At 44.5% G+C, this 19,255-nt stretch overlaps 2 protein-coding genes across 3 annotated transcripts in view; one reads left to right on the top strand and one right to left on the bottom strand.

Moving 5' to 3' along the window:
- Positions 1 to 19,255, bottom strand: part of LOC121328084 (cytoplasmic FMR1-interacting protein 1 homolog) — a 49,223-nt gene that overhangs the window by 9,099 nt on the left and 20,869 nt on the right. For both annotated transcript variants that reach the window (XM_041272568.1, XM_041272569.1), the window contains exons 16-23: positions 18,559 to 18,712; positions 17,757 to 17,913; positions 15,729 to 15,825; positions 14,265 to 14,341; positions 12,504 to 12,612; positions 11,690 to 11,809; positions 10,841 to 11,040; positions 8,099 to 8,186 (exon numbers count right to left, since the gene is read on the bottom strand). In XM_041272568.1, coding sequence (XP_041128502.1) covers positions 8,099 to 8,186; positions 10,841 to 11,040; positions 11,690 to 11,809; positions 12,504 to 12,612; positions 14,265 to 14,341; positions 15,729 to 15,825; positions 17,757 to 17,913; positions 18,559 to 18,712 — 1,002 coding nt within the window. The remainder of the gene's footprint in view (positions 1 to 8,098; positions 8,187 to 10,840; positions 11,041 to 11,689; positions 11,810 to 12,503; positions 12,613 to 14,264; positions 14,342 to 15,728; positions 15,826 to 17,756; positions 17,914 to 18,558; positions 18,713 to 19,255) is intronic.
- Positions 765 to 8,092, top strand: LOC121328087 (fibronectin type III domain-containing protein 9-like). The gene is made up of 2 exons (XM_041272571.1): positions 765 to 1,603; positions 6,397 to 8,092. The coding sequence occupies exon 2, from the start codon at positions 6,525 to 6,527 to the stop codon at positions 7,167 to 7,169; it is 645 nt and encodes a 214-aa protein (XP_041128505.1). The 5' UTR covers positions 765 to 1,603; positions 6,397 to 6,524; the 3' UTR covers positions 7,170 to 8,092.

The following is a 19,255-nucleotide window of genomic DNA, read 5'->3' as shown; positions in this document are numbered from 1 at the left end:
CTCTGATAAATGCTGTTTGATAAATGCACTTATTACATTATTTGACACTACATTATTATAGCAGTTGCAAGTAATATCATTTTTGCTTGCACCTAAATGTAATGTACTCTCAAAAAAAAAAAAAAAAAAAAAAAAAATAATAATAATAATAATAACGTGCTTCCTCATGGGAAATGCTCCAATGGATACCCTATTGGTTCAATCCAGAGAAGCATCTGTCACCCAGACCAAGACTGCTTTATCAAAAGCAGTGTGAAATGCTGTTCCCAGACCTGTGCATGTACACCTTGCTGTGGTCCTGACCTGGGTAGATGTATGCACCAGTGCTGAAAGGGGCTGTGAGATGTACTGGACCTTGCTGTGCTGTTTCCTCAGCACCTGTGAGATGTACTGGACCTTGCTGTGCTGTTTCCTCAGTACCTGTGAGATGTACTGGACCTTGCTGTGCTGTTTCCTCAGCACCTGTGAGATGTACTGGACCTTGCTGTGCTGTTTCCTCAGCACCTGTGAGATGTACTGGACCTTGCTGTGCTGTTTCCTCAACACCTGTGTGATGTACTGCACCTTGCTGTGCTGTTTCCTCAGCACCTGTGAGATGTACTGGACTTTGCTGTGCTGTTTCCTCAGCACCTGTGAGATGTACTGGACCTTGCTGTGCTGTTTCCTCAGCACCTGTGAGATGTACTGGACCTTGCTGTGCTGTTTCCTCAGCACCTGTGAGATGTACTGGACCTTGCTGTGCTGTTTCCTCAGCACCTGTGAGATGTACTGGACCTTGCTGTGCTGTTTCCTCAGTACCTGTGAGATGTACTGGACCTTGCTGTGCTGTTTCCTCAGTACCTGTGAGATGTACTGGACCTTGCCTAGTTTTAACAGCGTGAAAGCACTGCGATGATCCCACAGACACACACAAGCCTCAGATAAAGAGCATGATCACCCACGCTGTCAAAGAGCGAATATTCACCCAGTATCCATCCTCCAGTGTTGTGTGATTTATTATTACTACTTCATATTCTGAAGTGGTGCAAAACATCTGATGAAACTGCATACATTAATACACAGTCTCCTTCACATCCTTGTGTGGGCTTCCTCAGAAAGGAGTGCACTGGTCTGTGCATTAGTCAGCGCTGAAGAGAACTGATAAGAATTCCTATTTCAAGCAGCTGGATCTCCAAGCCCCTGCGGCTCTCCTTTTGGCTGATGTTACTGTAGAATAGAGACATGTTTTAAAGGCAGATGGTCTGTAAGCTGGAAGGAAGTCAGTCAGTGTGCGTGACGTTGTTTGTAAATGTAGCATTTTGTGGCCTGGGTTGATTTTTCAATCTTTCCGAATACTCAAGAATGCCGCCTCCACACACAGACAGCTCCTTAAAGGCAGCAACAGCATCATTTCTACCCAGCAAGAGAACAAAAGAAATGAATAGGTCACAGGCATCCCTTCAGGGAATAATCAGAAAAAACACTGAGGAGAGACTGGTCCGCACATTGAAGTACATCAACTAAACAAATACTCAGGCTTTCCAAAGCAGCATCAAAGGCAGCTTAGCATCAGAAGATACAGCTGCAAAGCCGCATGTCCTTTTACCACCAAACTGAGGATTGGGTAAGTTTGCATCTTTTATATTTAATATCTGTGCTGCATGCTTTCAACTTTGTTCTGACAAACTGTGGTTTTATTGCAGTTTCTCAATACACTAAATCAGTAATTCATAGCATTAGAGAATTCAAACTGAAGGAATGTAATGATTCTGCTGTGACTTTTACAGACACACACGATTGCAGGTGCAAAAAGCTGCTGCATGATTGAACACTTTTCAAAGTACGGCTGCTGTTATAAAGTGTCAGACCATGTTAAGACTAATTGACAGTGACACAGTGATTGACAACACGCAGCTCAACTAAAAGCCTGGAGGCAGAACATCTTGGCATCTCTAACACAGCTTGTTTTATCTGAATGCACTTTTTTGTTTTTTCATAACCATTACTAAAGAACTTTCCAAAAGGACCACTTACAATAATAACGATTATGTTGTCTACATTCATAAACACAAAGGATTTGCAGCAACAGCTTTGAGATATATATAAACACCCACTGTATCTTAAAACGAATATCTTAGTTTTTTTTACAGGGTTTTTTTCCCCACAGGTGAATCCTTGATAAACCAAGATTTTAACCCAAGCAAGATTTTAAGTAGTTCTAGAACTTCAAAACACCAGTAACACAAAAGAATCCAATACAACTAAAGTTCTGCGTGTTGTAGTTTTAACAGAACTCATGAAAGTGGCTTGCATTGTTTAGAATGGTTTGCTTTGTATAGCTGGTAGGCTTACATACACAGCTACAGTGGCTGCTGAGGCAATGAAGACGGTACTGTATCTTGGATGAAGACAGTCTGTTGACACAATCAGAATGGCAAATGTGCTTCATACAATTCAAACTGCAAGAAAAATAAAACAGAATTCATTTTTACAATCAAACTGCTTGCAGGCTGCAGTTGCTGGTTATATGGCTTGGCAAAGCAAACGTACCATATTTTGGCTTCGTAACTGTAGTGACTTCAACCTCCCTCAGCTTCATCGGCTGCGTGTGTGTGTGTGTGTGTGCGTGTGCGTGTGTGTGCCTGTGTGCCTGTGCGTGTGTGCGTGTGTGCGTGTGCTTGCGTGCGTGCGGTGCGTGCGTGCGTGCGTGCGTGTGTGGAGGACAGCAGTGTCACCAAAGTGAAAGCGCGCTGTATGAGATGTAGTAAACAGCTGGCAGGCACTTTGTTTCATTCAAATTAGAGGTCGGCACAGGTAGAAAATCGCCAAGAAATACACGGATACCCGGGTCTTTTTCAGATAATGATTAATAAATAAATAAATAGAGATATTACTGCATGATGCATATTTAAATACTATATAGTACATATGCATTTAGTTTCTTCAGATCTGTAGACTTTTGTAACCTTTTTCAGTACTGGAAACATCGGAAGACAAAGAAGTAGTACAAGAAGAAGAAGAAGAAAGCGACAACAATGAAGACGAAGCAGCTCAGTTTAAATACAGTTGCCAGTGTTAAACGCGCTTCATTCTACGGGATTCTTTGCGACACCATTGATCTATTGGCCATATTCTGCTGCTGTTGTTAACATGGCTGTTGTGTTCAGTTTTAAACTAATGCAGGGGTACAGCACGCCCATTACGTTATGGACTGGTGCAACAGCTCCTGCAAACAGTGCCAGCTGGGTTTTGACAGCAGTCGTAAGAGAGTTAGAGGGACATGTGCGTCTGTTTGGTCGTATCATTGAAATGCCGCTCCTGATCACTAAACTCTGTCTGTGAATACATAACAGTGGCATACAAGCAAAGCACTGGGTGTCTTTACCAAGCAGGAGAAAATGAATTTGCAAACTCTGCCAAGGAAATATTTCATTCAAAAAGAAGGAAACACACCCATTTATTTATTTATTATTTATTTGCTTATTTATTTTGAAATAAATGTGTTTTTTATCTTTTTGCTAAGAAATTATATCTGCACAATAACTGAAGATAAAGCATTGCGTATTGGAAGCCACGCGGTTATTATTAATGGTTGACAGAGTGATCACTGACATAAACCAACGGGATGTTATGTTGTTTTCTTTCCAATTTAGTTCCTGAGAATAGTCACTGCAGTTTTTATCAATGAGGTGTGCTTGCTGCTTGCTGTGTGTTACTGTTTTCTGTAAAACATTGCTACCCTGTCAGTTAAGAAAAGGCTCAATGCAAAGCTTGTTTTAGCATTCTCTTTAAATCACACTGGCCAGAGACCCACGCTTACAACTGCGCTGCCATATTTTCTACATTTTCTTTAAATTCTCAAAATTAATAATCGATACCTGGGTAATAAAGAGAGACCCGGGTAGCGTCGGATAATTTAAAACCCGATGCGTACCCGGGTTTTAGGGTACCTGCACGGACATCTAACTCCAATACAATGTATTTTAAATCTGCAACTCGATATATGCACAGGCGCTTAGAGTTGTATCCAACAGAATGTACATGCTTGAGATGCTTGTCAAAACCAGTCCTAACACAAGTACAAACATCCACATTAACACATGCAGAACTGCTGCTCCGGCACACTGAGGTGGGGTTAGATTGCAAGCCTGATAGAAGAATGTTAGCCTGGGGGCACAAATTAACCAGCACTCTCACAGGCAGCCTAACCTATAACTGAAGCTACAGTGATTACTCCAGATAATTACAAATGAAGGTCTGTTTCAATTGCTGCAGTGACATCAAGCAGAGAGCAGGAAGCGTGTCAACAATCAAGCACAACCTTTATTTATCCAGATGAGTCAGCTGATGACAAACTGGTAAGAGGCTCACACCAGCAGGGATCCACACTGGATTGGTTTCCTGAAGTTCCGAACAGCTGATTTTGTTCCTTTTTGAATGAAATGAAATACCGGTTAACTTTTTTTTTTTAGCCAAGTGAGCTATTGTATTGGTGTTCACAGGTCTTAGTTTTCTCAAATCAAAACCAAAAAAAAAAATGAAATACAGTAATAAACATTGTTTTCTCAAGTCTTAACTCTTAATATCCAGGAATATAATTTTTTTATCATTTATCATTCTGGTTCTGTTTCGAATCCCTGCAGGAACACAATAAATAAGGAGTAAAAAAAAAAAAGACACACACAGAATTAATCATAAAACACAGCAGCAACTTAGCAAACACAGATGTCAGTGAGTTGCCCTACAGCTATATGCAACCTCAGATATGAGATGTTCTAACTTTAACTTGTGTTGAAACTCATTCCAGCCAACCGCTGCTGCAAACTGAAATGAGTGACGACCACAACCTGCTGATAAACTGAGAACAACCAGTTTAATAAAATGACTGGATCTTAAGTTGTGCAATGCAGGAGATGTCAGTGGCCTCCTCCGATCCCTTGACCAAGCCAATGACCTCTATCCACCCAGGGGCTCGAGAGAGGGTGTCAGTGAGCTTCATCACCCGGTCCCTGCAGCACAATGAGGAAAAACAGTCCAGCCACTTGTGCCCCCAAGAAATGGCAATGCCAGAGCCAATGAGAGTGTACGGCTCACCCTGCGCACCACGTGTCATGCCTTTACCAGGGGAGACCTCAGGGAGACTTATTATTCTAATTGAGTACAATAATAAAATGAGCCGAGTCTCAGGAGAAACTGTATTAAAATGAGCCGAGTCTCAGGAGAAACTGTATTAAAATGAGCCGCGTCTCAGGAGAAACTGTATTAAAATGAGCCGCGTCTCAGGAGAAACTGTATTAAAATGAGCCGAGTCTCAGGAGAAACTGTATTAAAATGAGCCGAGTCTCAGGAGAAACTGTATTAAAATGAGCCGAGTCTCAGGAGAAACTGTATTAAAATGAGCCGAGTCTCAGGAGAAACTGTATTAAAATGAGCCGAGTCTCAGGAGAAACTGTATTAAAATGAGCCGAGTCTCAGGAGAAACTGTATTAAAATGAGCCGAGTCTCAGGAGAAACTGTATTAAAATGAGCCGAGTCTCAGGAGAAACTGTATTAAAATGAGCCGAGTCTCAGGAGAAACTGTATTAAAATGAGCCGAGTCTCAGGAGAAACTGTATTAAAATGAGTATTAAAATGAGCCGAGTCTCAGGAGAAACTGTATTAAAATGAGCCGAGTCTCAGGAGAAACTGTATTAAAATGAGCCGAGTCTCAGGAGAAACTGTATTAAAATGAGCCGAGTCTCAGGAGAAACTGTATTAAAATGAGCCGAGTCTCAGGAGAAACTATTTTTCTTTTGCTTGTGGTTGATAATTTCCTGCACTAAACTCTATGGGAATTTAATCACCCCTGTTAGTGACTCAAACGCAACACAATATCCTGAATAACATGTCAAGGATACAGCACTGGTAATTCAAATTGCGATAACTGTTCCAACAAGAACAAACACAGGAGACAGGACATAAAAATACATTGTTCAAGTTACCACCTACACACTCATCAAGAAACACCACCTCTTTAGTTACAGAACAGTACAGCGCTGAAGACCACTGCAGTTGCGAGAGTGGGTTGACTTGTAGAAGGCTGAATTTTTAAACTTCTGTTGTGAAAAACTTCACATCTTTTAAAAGGAATACAGCATTACCTCTCAGAAGAAGTCATTAAATACCAGTAGAGGCAATTACATTGGAAATCTGAAGCCACGTCAGTCTGTCCTCCAGGTACAGTCAGAACCATTAACACTGTTTCTTCCGTGGAGGACCGAGTACTGCATACAGTCGGCATCAGAAAGCTGGCCCAGCAGCACATTTCTAACAGCTTATAATGCACAACAGAAATAGAAAGGAACATGCCACCATGAAATGACAGGGAATAGAGTGAGTGTTTGACTAATTTAAATGTGCAATTCTCTCATATTTCAGAATGAAGACCTTTGAAAGCAGACAATGAAAATGCTTGCAGACACACAGTTGCTTTAGAAGACGGAAGAGGATTTTTTTTTCTTCTTTCTACAATGAACAACTAAAGATACAGCGATAAAGACAGCAATATGGGAATCACTGTGCAAAACATCACAGCCACCTCTGCCACAGTCACGTGGCCCCCCTCTCCGAGCTGCAAGGACAGCTTCTACAGCATCATGTACCACCCGAACTGGAACAATCTGCTCACAGGCTACTCCAGGAACAACTTCCTTAAGGAGGACAAAGTTCCAACCGAACAGACCTCTGCTAGCTTGTGGAACCTGAGTCCACAGACCAGCTACATCCTATGTGTCACATGCCAGTCAGCCAACCCCTCTGGCAACCAGTGCCATGTCTTCAGCACCCTGGACCAGGACCCCTCCTCCTCGCTGGGTAGTGGCAGGAAGGAACTGGCCATGGGCATCTGGCTGACCAGCAGCCTCCTTCTGCTCATTATCGCTGGCATCCTCTTGTACGGCTGCCTTCACATCTGGTGCGGCAAACAGCAGGATAACCCAGAGGGGACCTTCGCCGGCCCAGATCTGCCAGACAAGAGAGAGGCTGCCACAGACAGTCTCTACACACATGACAACACTGGAGAAGATGCCCAAATGGCTACCATAATAGAGAACCCCTTTACTTCATCAGAGTCATCTCCCCCCAGCAACAGAAATCGAGAGCTGGTGCCCCTGGCATGCAAAGACATGGACACCCTTTCCCAGAGCCTTTGAGAACAAAATCAATCCAAGATCTGCACGGACACTACACCCTGCATCCGGTTTAGAAGGTCTCACTGACTTTGTCAAAAATGGGTCTTTTGAAATGCCTATTTCCTCCCTTGGGTGTGGAATATCCACCCTAATGTCATGGGAAATGCCTTGAGTACACACTTTTGAAACTGGCGATATCCCCTTCGGAAGTCTTTCAAAATGTACATGGTCTGCATTTTCAGAGAAGAATAAAATAAAGAAAAAGAAAAATCAGCAAGAAACTACTGTAGGAGGAATTATCTATGCTACACTCTCCACTCTCAACTTAACTGAGTAAACTAAGAGTAGCAGAATTTGAGAAAAGCAACTTTTAATGAACCTTGATAAGCAACTGAAAAGTCAGACTACCTTGTGTTATTTACATGAAGAGCTTTTAAGTAAACTTGCTATCTGTAGACAAGTATATGTAGACAAGTATGATTGAAGGTTTCATGCTATTGGTTCTTTTTGATGCATGGCACATGCTTAAGAATTATTTCTGACTTCTGAGATTTCTGTTCTTTCATATTTCTGTAAACTGCTGCAATTAGCTGAACTTTCCTTGTGTCTGGCATGGGTGCTCATAGTATGTCCTTGATCTCTTCGTACTTAAACAATATTTCAGATTGAAAACATCTCAATTGTTCCTATGCTACTCACAGCAATACATCAATTTACACACTGCTTGTATGGAAAAACTTTCACTTCAAGACTGTTTTTCCAAAGCTGTTTGGGCGTAATTAATATTAGAGAGCACATTTTTAACCTGGCTCCGAGAATGTTCTAGACCAAGAAATTCATTCAAATTTTAATATTATTTACGAAAAAATATGTTTTCTCAGTAAGGGAATTGTTTTAATGCCATTCATTTAATAAGTCACACATTTTGTACACAAATGCAATCAACTCACCTTTGACCCGTACAGGTACTGGGGCTGGGCATTGGGCTGCTTATCCCTCTGAAACTCCTGGGAGAAGGGCAGGATAGTGCGCACAAACCTGCAAAAGAAAAGCACTGCTACAGTACACTGCATTTGTAGGGCTACAAACACTTGGTTTCCAGCTTTATTATGAAACAGTACCGCAGCATATTGAATTGAGGAATGTTCCCTTAACCCAGACGACCCCCACACTGCACAAATCTCCATTGGCAGACCTCAACATGGAGACGCCCTTTGTTTCCTGCTGGTACTGCAGAACGCCTCACGACACTTCAATGCCAGCAGCGCATGTGAGTCTGCGTTCATTCTGGTGCTTTGACACATTCCAGTCAGTCCTGAAACATGCTAACAGGGGATGCACGTGTTTTTAAAAGGGTCACACAGTGGAGTATTACACAATCTCTTCATGTTGCCGCACAGCACAATGTAATAGCTGATAATGTTTCTGAAACGAATCAGCCTGTGGTGCAGCAGGTTCACTCTAGAGAAATGTGAAAGGAGTCTGATGATGTCAGTAGACAGTGGGTAGTGGATAACTAAGATCAGTAGGGGCAGAACAATGATATGCTTCAAGTCGAGTTTACAACTAATAAACAATATACAGTTAGTAGCTTCACATATCATTAGCTTATCTAGGTTATGTATTGACTCTCTCCTTGCAGTTTGCAGTTAATCTGGCTCAATTCTTACACAGGAGCTTCTCCTCAGTTCTACTTGACTGGCATAGACATGTTTCATGAAGGCTCGACCAGACAAATAGTCCTTTTATTAGTAAGCAGGGATTGAAACAAGACTCTTTGCATAGCAGTTTGATCCATTCCTGGTTTTACTGTGAGTTTAATAAGACACCCCTGAGCTTGTTACCTGTACACTGTGGATAATCAAGCTTGTATTATAATCTGGAATGAGTGAAACTGCTATGCACAGGGAGTCTTATTTCCTTCCCTGGTAAGTACCAGCAATATCTAGTGCACAGAAGTGTGCTGCCAGTAAAACCAATGGAAACTTGATACAAAGTGTCAGATCACTAAATGGCGCTCCCTCTCTCTTCTAGATTAGGCTGATCGAGCCTGTCCACTGCTTAATCACCTAGAATTAATGAATGATTTAAAACAAAAAGGAGGAAATTAAATCTGAAATTACTTTCATCCATAACTATTAAACAATCCACAGTGCTGGATATTGAAATAATAAAATAAATAAATTCGACAAACGCTTCGACTACAAGTCCTCCTTATTTTGAAGACACTGAGAAAGATGTGTAGCTGAAATGCCTGTCACTTAATTTATTAAGCTTCCTTTAACAGTTTAATTTAACTGATAGAAGCCACTGCATTCATTCATTCATTTGCTTTGCTGCTTCTTGAATAGTTTCTTTTTCAGTTCATTCTGTATCATTTAATAAATAGTGAGCCCTGTTCCAGCAATGCAGGGTTTAATTACTGTGTCTCTCTTTTGGTCGTATGAGCTAGCTCCTGGACTGTGGCACAGTCAGTATGTGTCTCAGTGTGAGCTGGCTCCTGGACTGTGGCACAGTCAGTATGTGTCTCAGTGTGAGCTGGCTCCTGGACTGTGGCACAGTCAGTATGTGTCTCAGTGTGAGCTGGCTCCTGGACTGTGTCACAGTCAGTATGTGTCTCAGTGTGAGCTGGCTCCTGGACTGTGGCACAGTCAGTATGTGTCTCAGTGTGAGCTGGCTCCTAGACTGTGTCACAGTCAGTATGTGTCTCAGTGTGAGCTGGCTCCTGGACTGTGTCACAGTCAGTATGTGTCTCAGTGTGAGCTGGCTCCTGGACTGTGTCACAGTCAGTATGTGTCTCAGTGTGAGCTGGCTCCTGGACTGTGGCACAGTCAGTATGTGTCTCAGTGTGAGCTGGCTCCTAGACTGTGGCACAGTCAGTATGTGTCTCAGTGTGGCTCCTAGACTGTGGCACAGTCAGTATGTGTCTCAGTGTGAGCTGGCTCCTAGACTGTGGCACAGTCAGTATGTGTCTCAGTGTGAGCTGCCTGGACTGTGGCACAGTCAGTATGTGTCTCAGTGTGAGTGGCTCCTGGACTGTGGCACAGTCAGTATGTGTCTCAGTGTGAGCTGGCTCCTGGACTGTGGCACAGTCAGTATGTGTCTCAGTGTGAGCTGGCTCCTGGACTGTGGCACAGTCAGTATGTGTCTCAGTGTGAGCTGGCTCCTGGACTGTGGCACAGTCAGTATGTGTCTCAGTGTGAGCTGGCTCCTGGACTGTGGCACAGTCAGTATGTGTCTCAGTGTGAGCTGGCTCCTGGACTGTGGCACAGTCAGTATGTGTCTCAGAGTGGCTCCTGGACTGTGGCACAGTCAGTATGTGTCTCAGAGTGGCTCCTGGACTGTGGCACAGTCAGTATGTGTCTCAGTGTCAGCGTGTGCTGTGGATAAAACGAGAATAGGAGATGCCCCAGCTTTGGCTTGCTGCCCTGTTGGCGGCGCCCCTCCTCTGGCTCGCTGCCCTGTTGGCGGCGCCCCTGCTTTGGCTCGCTGCCCTGTTGGCGGCGCCCCTGCTTTGGCTCGCTGCCCTGTTGGCGGCGCCCCTGATTTGGCTCGCTGCCCTGTTGGCGGCGCCCCTGCTTTGGCTCGCTGCCCTGTTGGCGGCGCCCCTGCTTTGGCTCGCTGCACTGTTGGTGGAGCCCCTGCTTTGGCTCGCTGCCCTGTTGGTGGCGCCGTTGCTTTGGTTCACTGACCTGTTGGTGGAGCCGTTGTAGCAGTAGTTTGGAAGGAAGTCGTAGTTGAGCTCCCAGAAGACATGAAGCGTGATTCTTCCATAGGGCGCCGACACGTTGTGATTTGCCTCTCTGAACATGGCGTCAAAACTGTCCAGAGTCAGGAATTTACTGAGCAGCTTGTGAGTCATGCGATTGATTTCCATTAATCCATCCAGCTCCTACAAGAACAAAAAACAGCAACTCAGAAAGAACAAAGGATTCTTTATACCGGAACCCATGAGGTACAACTTAGCTATCACTGAACAACGAAACACTTCCATGCTAGTTCACTTTCAATCCATTTCAATTAGCATCAACAAGCATGACGGTGACATTCAAGACCCACCACAGATTTCAATTCAAAACTAGAGCATCAGCACAACAAAACAGCAGACCAACACGACCCAAACCATCCACTGCAAACACAGGAGCTTGACACTGACACAAGGACTCTACCCGATTCTGATTCACAGCTCTCTATAGCCTGTGGGATTCTCAGAAGAGCTCTGAAGAGTGACGTGTGTACAGCTGCCTGGGAGACCAGCTGCAGAGCACGTATCATTGCCCTGTTGCTCTTTTTACTGTAATTTAAAATGTATAGCTGTTTCATATCTTAATATTTTAAACAAGTATGTCAGTAACTTCACATCCCCATCAGAACGAGCAATGGAATGTTTAATCACAATTTGACGAGCAATTCTACAGATATGTGCAAACATACAAGTGAGACATACAGATGGATGGAAGGATGGATGGATGGATGAATGAACAGACATGCAGATCAGCTAGTGAAGCCCATGTGTATAAAGCAAGGTGTGCTCTACAAACCATGATGGAGGTGAGGTCCTCGCTCTCGAAGCGGTTGATTGCCAGCTCCAGGGACTTGTACATGGCAGCAGAGACCCGCTGTGTGATCAGTCGGTTCAGGTCTATAGATCTGCCCAGCAGCTGTGCAAAAATCAAACACACACCATGTACCATTACGTTCTCTTGCTTTATTTGTAACATGCTGGGGTTGTGAATTTAGCGCTCACAGGTCAGACAAGACACATAAGTGCAAATACATCTCAACCCCAGCCTGAACCCCAAGCCCTTAAGCCCTTTCTTTCTTGGGCAGAGGCTGCCAGTGGTCACTGATTGTGTGGTGGTTTTGTCATGTGGGCAGCCCCTTGGGGTTACATTATTAATACTGATTCACATGCTCTCAATAATGTCATTACCATGCTTTGTCACAAAGGTATGAGCAGTATTCTTAATATTATTAAGAATGCTAGTGCAAGGTACACACTCCTTGGCTTTATAAACCCAAAGATGAGACCTATTAAAATCACATTCATCACATTCACAGTGGGACAGGACTGGGGATACTGCCAATCTGCCAATACTGTAATCCTTGGGAAGTTTGTTTCAGTCGTGGTATTCATTCTGATTTTATAGCTGCAGTTACAATGTGCATAATATACATACCCATCTGTCTATAGAGTACTGCATATTTACCTAACGAGACAATGAGATACCGACAGCTATGAGGGACAACCTGTCGTGAAGGAAGGTTCTAGAACAACAGAGATGGGAGGGTTCTAGAACATGAGAGAGGGGGGCTGACTGCCTGTACAGTGATAGAGTCCAGCATCCTTCCTACCTGCACATGCCTCTGCTTCAGCAAGGTCTCATATCTGTTGGAGGTTGGCCATGGGATGTTAGCAGACTGGTTTTTGCACTCTGCGCGCAGTCGCTTGTCTAAAAGAAGGCTGTTTCCAAAGCAAACATATTATAAAACCAAGGGAAAAAAATATGTAAGAATCTTAAACAATTACTGGGTAAGCAGTTCACAGGACAAGTATGTGCTACGGAGCAATGAAACCAGGCATCTTGGGTAATAGGGAGTGTTGTCTGCTATGATCATAATGAGCACCTACAGTACAGGACACAAACATGTCATGACCTCATTCCCTTGTAGCAGCAAGTTCCATGCACACCATGTGCTCTTTTGGTTCCACTGCCACGCTCTCTGCTGCGGTTCACCCGTCGGGTTCCACTGCCACGCTCTCTGCTGCGGTTCACCCGTCGGGTTCCACTGCCACGCTCTCTGCTGCGGTTCACCCGTCGGGTTCCACTGCCACGCTCTCTGCTGCAGTTCACCCGTCGGGTTCCACTGCCACGCTCTCTGCTGCGGTTCACCCGTCGGGTTTCACTGCCACGCTCTCTGCTGCGGTTCACCCGTCGGGTTCCACTGCCACGCTCTCTGCTGCGGTTCACCCGTCGGGTTTCATTGCCACGCTCTCTGCTGCGGTTCACCCGTCGGGTTTCACTGCCACGCTCTCTGCTGCGGTTCACCCGTCGGGTTTCACTGCCACGCTCTCTGCTGCGGTTCACCCGTCGGGTTTCACTGCCACGCTCTCTGCTGCGGTTCACCCGTCGGGTTCCACTGCCACGCTCTCTGCTGCGGTTCACCCGTCGGGTTCCACTGCCACGCTCTCTGCTGCGGTTCACCCGTCGGGTTCCACTGCCACGCTCTCTGCTGCGGTTCACCCGTCGGGTTTCACTGCCACGCTCTCTGCTGCGGTTCACCCGTCGGGTTTCACTGCCACGCTCTCTGCTGCGGTTCACCCGTCGGGTTCCACTGCCACGCTCTCTGCTGCGGTTCACCCGTCGGGTTTTGCCACGCTCTCTGCTGCGGTTCACCCGTCGGGTTTCATTGCCACGCTCTCTGCTGCGGTTCACCCGTCGGGTTTCATTGCCACGCTCTCTGCTGCGGTTCACCCGTCGGGTTTCATTGCCACGCTCTCTGCTGCGGTTCACCCGTCGGGTTTCATTGCCACGCTCTCTGCTGCAGTTCACCCGTCGGGTTCCACTGCCACGCTCTCTGCTGCGGTTCACCTGTCGGGTTTCATTGCCACGTGCTCTGCTGCAGTTCACCCGTCGGGTTTCATTGCTCTACAGCTGCTCTACATCTGGCACACCTCTGAACTAGTCGGGTCACTTTAAAATCACCCTGGAAGCAGCACTACAGTGTTGAGATGAGCTGTATTACACCTGGTTTTACTTACTAGGACTACTAAAGGTTAACTTGAGTAAGGTTGTCCAAGAATAGCGCAACATCAGGGTCTGTGTAAGGAACGCAGACCAAACATTTTGATTCAATGCCTAAATATACTCTTGATCCTCCTCTTATCTCTTCTCATCTTTCCTTCTTGCCTTTGCTCCTATTCTTACTTGCTGAGGTGTGTTGCTCTTAACAGTTGCAGTTACCATGGCAATGGAAAGGACTAGTTCAGTCTCTGATGAAAAACCCAGGTAAAGTTTTCATTATTTTTGGATCACATTATTTGATACTCTCCGTTTTCCTGACCCCTTAATTTTGATTATAAAAAAAGAAAATAATTCTACAACATATACCAACCTTCCAGCTAGAATCTTGTAGTAGGCAAAGATTTGGTCTGCAAGCTTGTAGACAAACTGGTCAAAACACAGATTTACCTAAATGAAAAACAACAAGCCAGTTTAAAAAGCTTTCTACTGACAATGAATAAATAAACTAACATTCTATATAATTACACCTGAGCTATTGAGACTGTGCAGCATGTTCTCCAAATCAAGGGCTACAGCTGTGCATAGGAACAGGGAGTCAATCGGATTGCACCACAAAACACACATATATAATGAAGTGGTGAACCCACGCCTGACATGAATTATTAATGCTGAAGCAAATCACTTTGCACAGGAATTCTGCAGGGATGTAGCTATTCCGAATTCAGAAATGCAACAAATAAAATGTCCCCCTGCATTTCATTCTGTCCTACTTCAAACAGGAATATTTCATTCTGTCCTACTAGATCTTGCATTTGAAACAGGAATATTTCATTCTGTCCTACTAGATCTTGCATTTGAAATGGGAATATTTCATTCTGTCCTACTAGATCTTGCATTTGAAACGGGAATAATTCATTCTGTCCTACTAGATCTTGCATTTGAAACGGGAATATTTTGTTCTGTCCTACTAGATCTTGCATTTGAAACGGGAATATTTCATTCTGTCCTACTAGATCTTGCATTTGAAACGGGAATATTTCATTCTGTCCTACTACAGCCTGCATTTGAAACGGGAATATTTCATTCTGTCCTACTACAGCCTGCATTTGAAATGGGAACTGCATTTCTTTTCCTGATTGGGGTTGTGATGATTGAAGTAAATCAAGAGAGGCTGGACCAGACTTTGCTGCCTAGTTGGTGTGGTTTTGAGTCAAAGTAATAATAGTTGAGACACTACTAAAATAATTTGCAGTGGGATTTAAAAGACGTGCAAGTGTGATCACACAAAAATATTTAATTGGCTTCCATAGAAGTGCGTCAGATTCCCCACTGGGGCATTCTGATAAAGATGCTCCCTTTAGCCGGATTCCCACATGTAATTATTCTCTACTTTTAACTAAGACCTACAACAGTATTTTAGATAAAGTGACTACCTGTATTCCCCCGTCTCATTATGAAATGACAGAATGAATAAACAGATACATGAGGCACCCAGTGGCTCACAAAATATTAGCACTGCAGAGGGAGTGCAGGGGGATTCAATGTGTCAGACAGCTGATTTCCATCCCACTATCACACGGACTAGAACACCAGGTCTGTGAAAACAGGCATGTCTTTGTTTTGATGCTTATTAAGTATCCAGTTTGAGTACCGCTATGGCCAAAGGTCACCCTATAGAATTAACTCATTTAGCTTCATATGATGTTAAATAAAATATCTACATTATGTTCATGTAGTTGTTTTTTTAATTATGTCTCAATCCTACAATTCTAGGTGATGCTAAATAGTTGTCCACAGCTGTAGGCGCAAGAGTGTCTGAAGAGTGGATCAGTACCTCGGCTTCGATCTCATCGTATAGGAACTGCTTCTTGAATTTCGTCAGGGCGTAGTGTGCACTGTCGTTGTAAAGGTCCAAAGGATAAAGAACATATCTGGAAGCAGGACAGGAAGGAGCCATTAATTAAAAAGAATCTGCAACAGTCACATTTGTAACTCAAAAGGAAGGCAGCCTTCCCAAGCATGATACTAGAATAGTAAAAACAAAGCAAGGTGCTGCCTCCGAGGGCTCAGGCTGACTCAGAGAGCCGCTGCCTCCGAGGGCTCAGGCTGACTCAGAGAGCCGCTGCCTCCGAGGGCTCAGGCTGACTCAGAGAGCCGCTGCCTCCGAGGGCTCAGGCTGACTCAGAGAGCCGCTGCCTCCGAGGGCTCAGGCTGACTCAGACAGCCGCTGCCTCCGAGGGCTCAGGCTGACTCAGAGAGCCGCTGCCTCCGAGGGCTCAGGCTGACTCAGAGACGCTGCCTCCGAGGGCTCAGGCTGACTCAGAGAGCCGCTGCCTCCGAGGGCTCAGGCTGACTCAGAGAGCCGCTGCCTCCGAGGGCTCAGGCTGACTCAGACAGCTGCTGCCTCCGAGGGCTCAGGCTGACTCAGACAGCTGCTGCCTCCGAGGGCTCAGCAGGATCGTTTACTTGTTCTTTCAAGCCTTTCACTCTCTCGAGGCTTGTGTTCAAACAGGCTCTTGTCACCAGTGCAGAAAGCTCTATTCTGACTGATTGAAGCTTGCAATGCACAGACTGGCACTGTGCCCAACTGCCCTTCTCCTTGTACCTGATTCACAAGCATGGGCACAAAAGAAATGCATAAAAAACAAGGCAATTAACAATGACAGCTGGCAGCCTGTTCTCCGCAGAAAAATGAGAACAATTGTTTATAACCCAAGAAAAAAAAAAAAAAAACAAGTAAACCTTGGATTTATCCACCCCCATTTTAGACCTTGTCTTCCTCTCTTTTTTTGTTACTTTGTTTCGAAGCTGGCACAGCGCCCAAGGCTTTTTGTTCATAAACGGTTTCTTATTGTTTTCGCTGCTTAGCAACAGAAAGGTGCCAGAGCTGCCTCTTTGCCAGCGGTCAGGCTGGACCAGCAGCTGGTGGTACTGCTTGCCTGTTTTTTGTTGTTGCTACTGTACATGTCAGGTTGGAGACAGGCAGAGCGTGGACGCTTCCTTTCAAACCCTGGAGGTGGCGTTTAAATATTTAGCAGTGCATCTTTTTGATTTCACTTCCTCTCATCATCACAAAGTCTCCTCAGGTGACTCCATCTTTACCTTAAATATTTAAAGCTACAGACACAGCACCTATTACACACCAATCTGCCAGTTAACGGCAGAGGAAAGCACTACAAGCATGCACAAGCATGCAGATGTGTTAACGGCATATTGCAGCTCAGGACCACCATTCACTTACAATTCAATTCCACTTTGAAGAGCTGGTTTAGTTTAATTAACTCATGAAATGGGGCATTAATTTCCTTTTGAGTGCAATCAGTCTGTGTCTTATGAGGAATACTGCAATCCAACTTCATGTGAGAAAAGAGGAGGGCGCTTTGGTTTGGGAGCTTGGTTTCTGTATTTCTCTGAGAATACGAAGGCTTGGAGTGGGAACTTCACACAAGCACTGGGACTGGGAGGCTTTACCTACAGCTACTGACAAACGTTATCCCCCTATAGAATGAACTCTTTTTGTATCATAAAGTCGAAAGAAACTGAATAATGTTACGCTAACATATTGAATTACACTCCGCTTTGTATAGTTTTCCACAAACTTAATGAGAAACGGACAAATGGAACAATGTGACATTTCAAAATCTAACATGAAATACTGTGCGGCTATTACGGTTTCCGGTCGACATTATTCTGTAGTGTCTTTGACTACATGATGTTAAATAAAATATCTGAATTCCGTTCAGTCTAGGTGGATGCAAACCTTTTGGCCATAGCTGTAGATGACAGCATGCAATATATTTATTAAACTATTGCCTTCCCTTGGTTCTGAAAAGAAAAGGAATACAGAATGGCAGAGTCTTACTCCATCATGGAGGCCTCCTTGGTGTCCAGAATGTGGTCGGTGAGGATCCAGGGCATGGACATGTCGATGGGGAACTGGATCCTCCTGCCCATGGTCAGCTCCAGGAAGAACTCGCGGAACCAGAGCTGGGACAGGTCACAGCACTGCTGCAGCGTTTCTGGAGCGGGAGGAGGAGGAGGAGACGAGACACAATAACCAGGACAGCATTCACTGCAGGAAAAGCACTTTAACACCAAGTGAGGGGCTAGGGGGTTCACACTGTCAGGCTGTTTACATGCTGTCAAGGAACGGGTAAATATCATTCAAATTGATACATTCATTTGAAACCCCAAAGCTGAACAATGTTTTATTAAACGCATTTGGATTACTATTGTTTTAAATCTTACAATATTACCATTAAGGCAGAGATTGGAGTGCCCTGTAAACAGCCCTCAGTAACAGCAAGTGAAAGACCTGTATAACAACCTTTAATGAAGGAAACTGTAAAATATGACCGTACTATCCAACTGGGCTGTAGTATCCCACTTACAGCACTACAGCTAAAGGACTTGAATCTAATGACTTGGCAAAGGCTGCAAAGCGAGTCGGTGTCTGAAGGGTCGTTCATGCCATGCAAATACCGATTCCCTCACTCAAACCACACAGTGATATTAGTAAGCATCCGTTTGTTTCTCCCGTACAGAAACACATGCATGAAACGTGCAAGTCCTGTACCCTGCTGCTTCACTGTGGAAAGGGAGGGTAGAGGGGCTGGTGGGCATGCTGAGCGGACACCACGCATCTGCGGGGAAAACAATCTTACCACTGAAATTTAACAAGTGCGTGTAGAAGAAGGATTCCCGGTGGAATTTCTCCATATCCAGGATGGTGGGTCCCTCCAGGCTGCTCCGCATGGTTTTCTTGGAACCACTTTTGTCAGCAATGAGAGACTCTAGCATGGTCCTCACCATGTACAGCTAAACAAACAAAAACCAGGCGAAAAGAAGGTGAAATTAACAGCACAATCAAACCTGAAACAGCAGCTTCTGCATTTCCAAGAAGGCACTGAAGAGCACAGCAGATACAAACCTGCTCTCTGTTAGAATTTCTCAAACACTTGGGTGAGGCGGCCCATAGCAACACCATCTCAAACCATATCAGAGCTAGAGCTCAGAAACATATTGGAAATATCTGCATCAACGATGGTCCTAAACGCTGCACATCATGGACAGGTGTGAAGTGTATATCTTATGTTCATATAGAGAAAGCCCTTGACAAGAAGGGGTAATTCCAGTACTGCATCCAGAACGCAATTCAGGGAAAATGGGTTTGTTGGTTTGAACTGTCCAATTTTACACAAACCCTCTACACAGGAGCTTGATTTCGCAGCAAAAAAGACAGTTCTAACCGAGGGTGCCTCGTGTAGGGTTTGGACACAATCCCACGGAGAAAACTGGAATCTAAACCGAAGTAGAAAAGCTGCCTAGTTCTTTATTATCATTTTGTATATGAAAAGACAT

This window comes from Polyodon spathula, chromosome 15 (genome assembly GCF_017654505.1).
Source record: "Polyodon spathula isolate WHYD16114869_AA chromosome 15, ASM1765450v1, whole genome shotgun sequence".
Lineage (NCBI taxonomy): Eukaryota > Metazoa > Chordata > Actinopteri > Acipenseriformes > Polyodontidae > Polyodon > Polyodon spathula.
The sequence above is the reverse complement of the archived record's forward strand: the minus strand, read 5'-3'. Positions and strand labels throughout refer to the sequence as shown.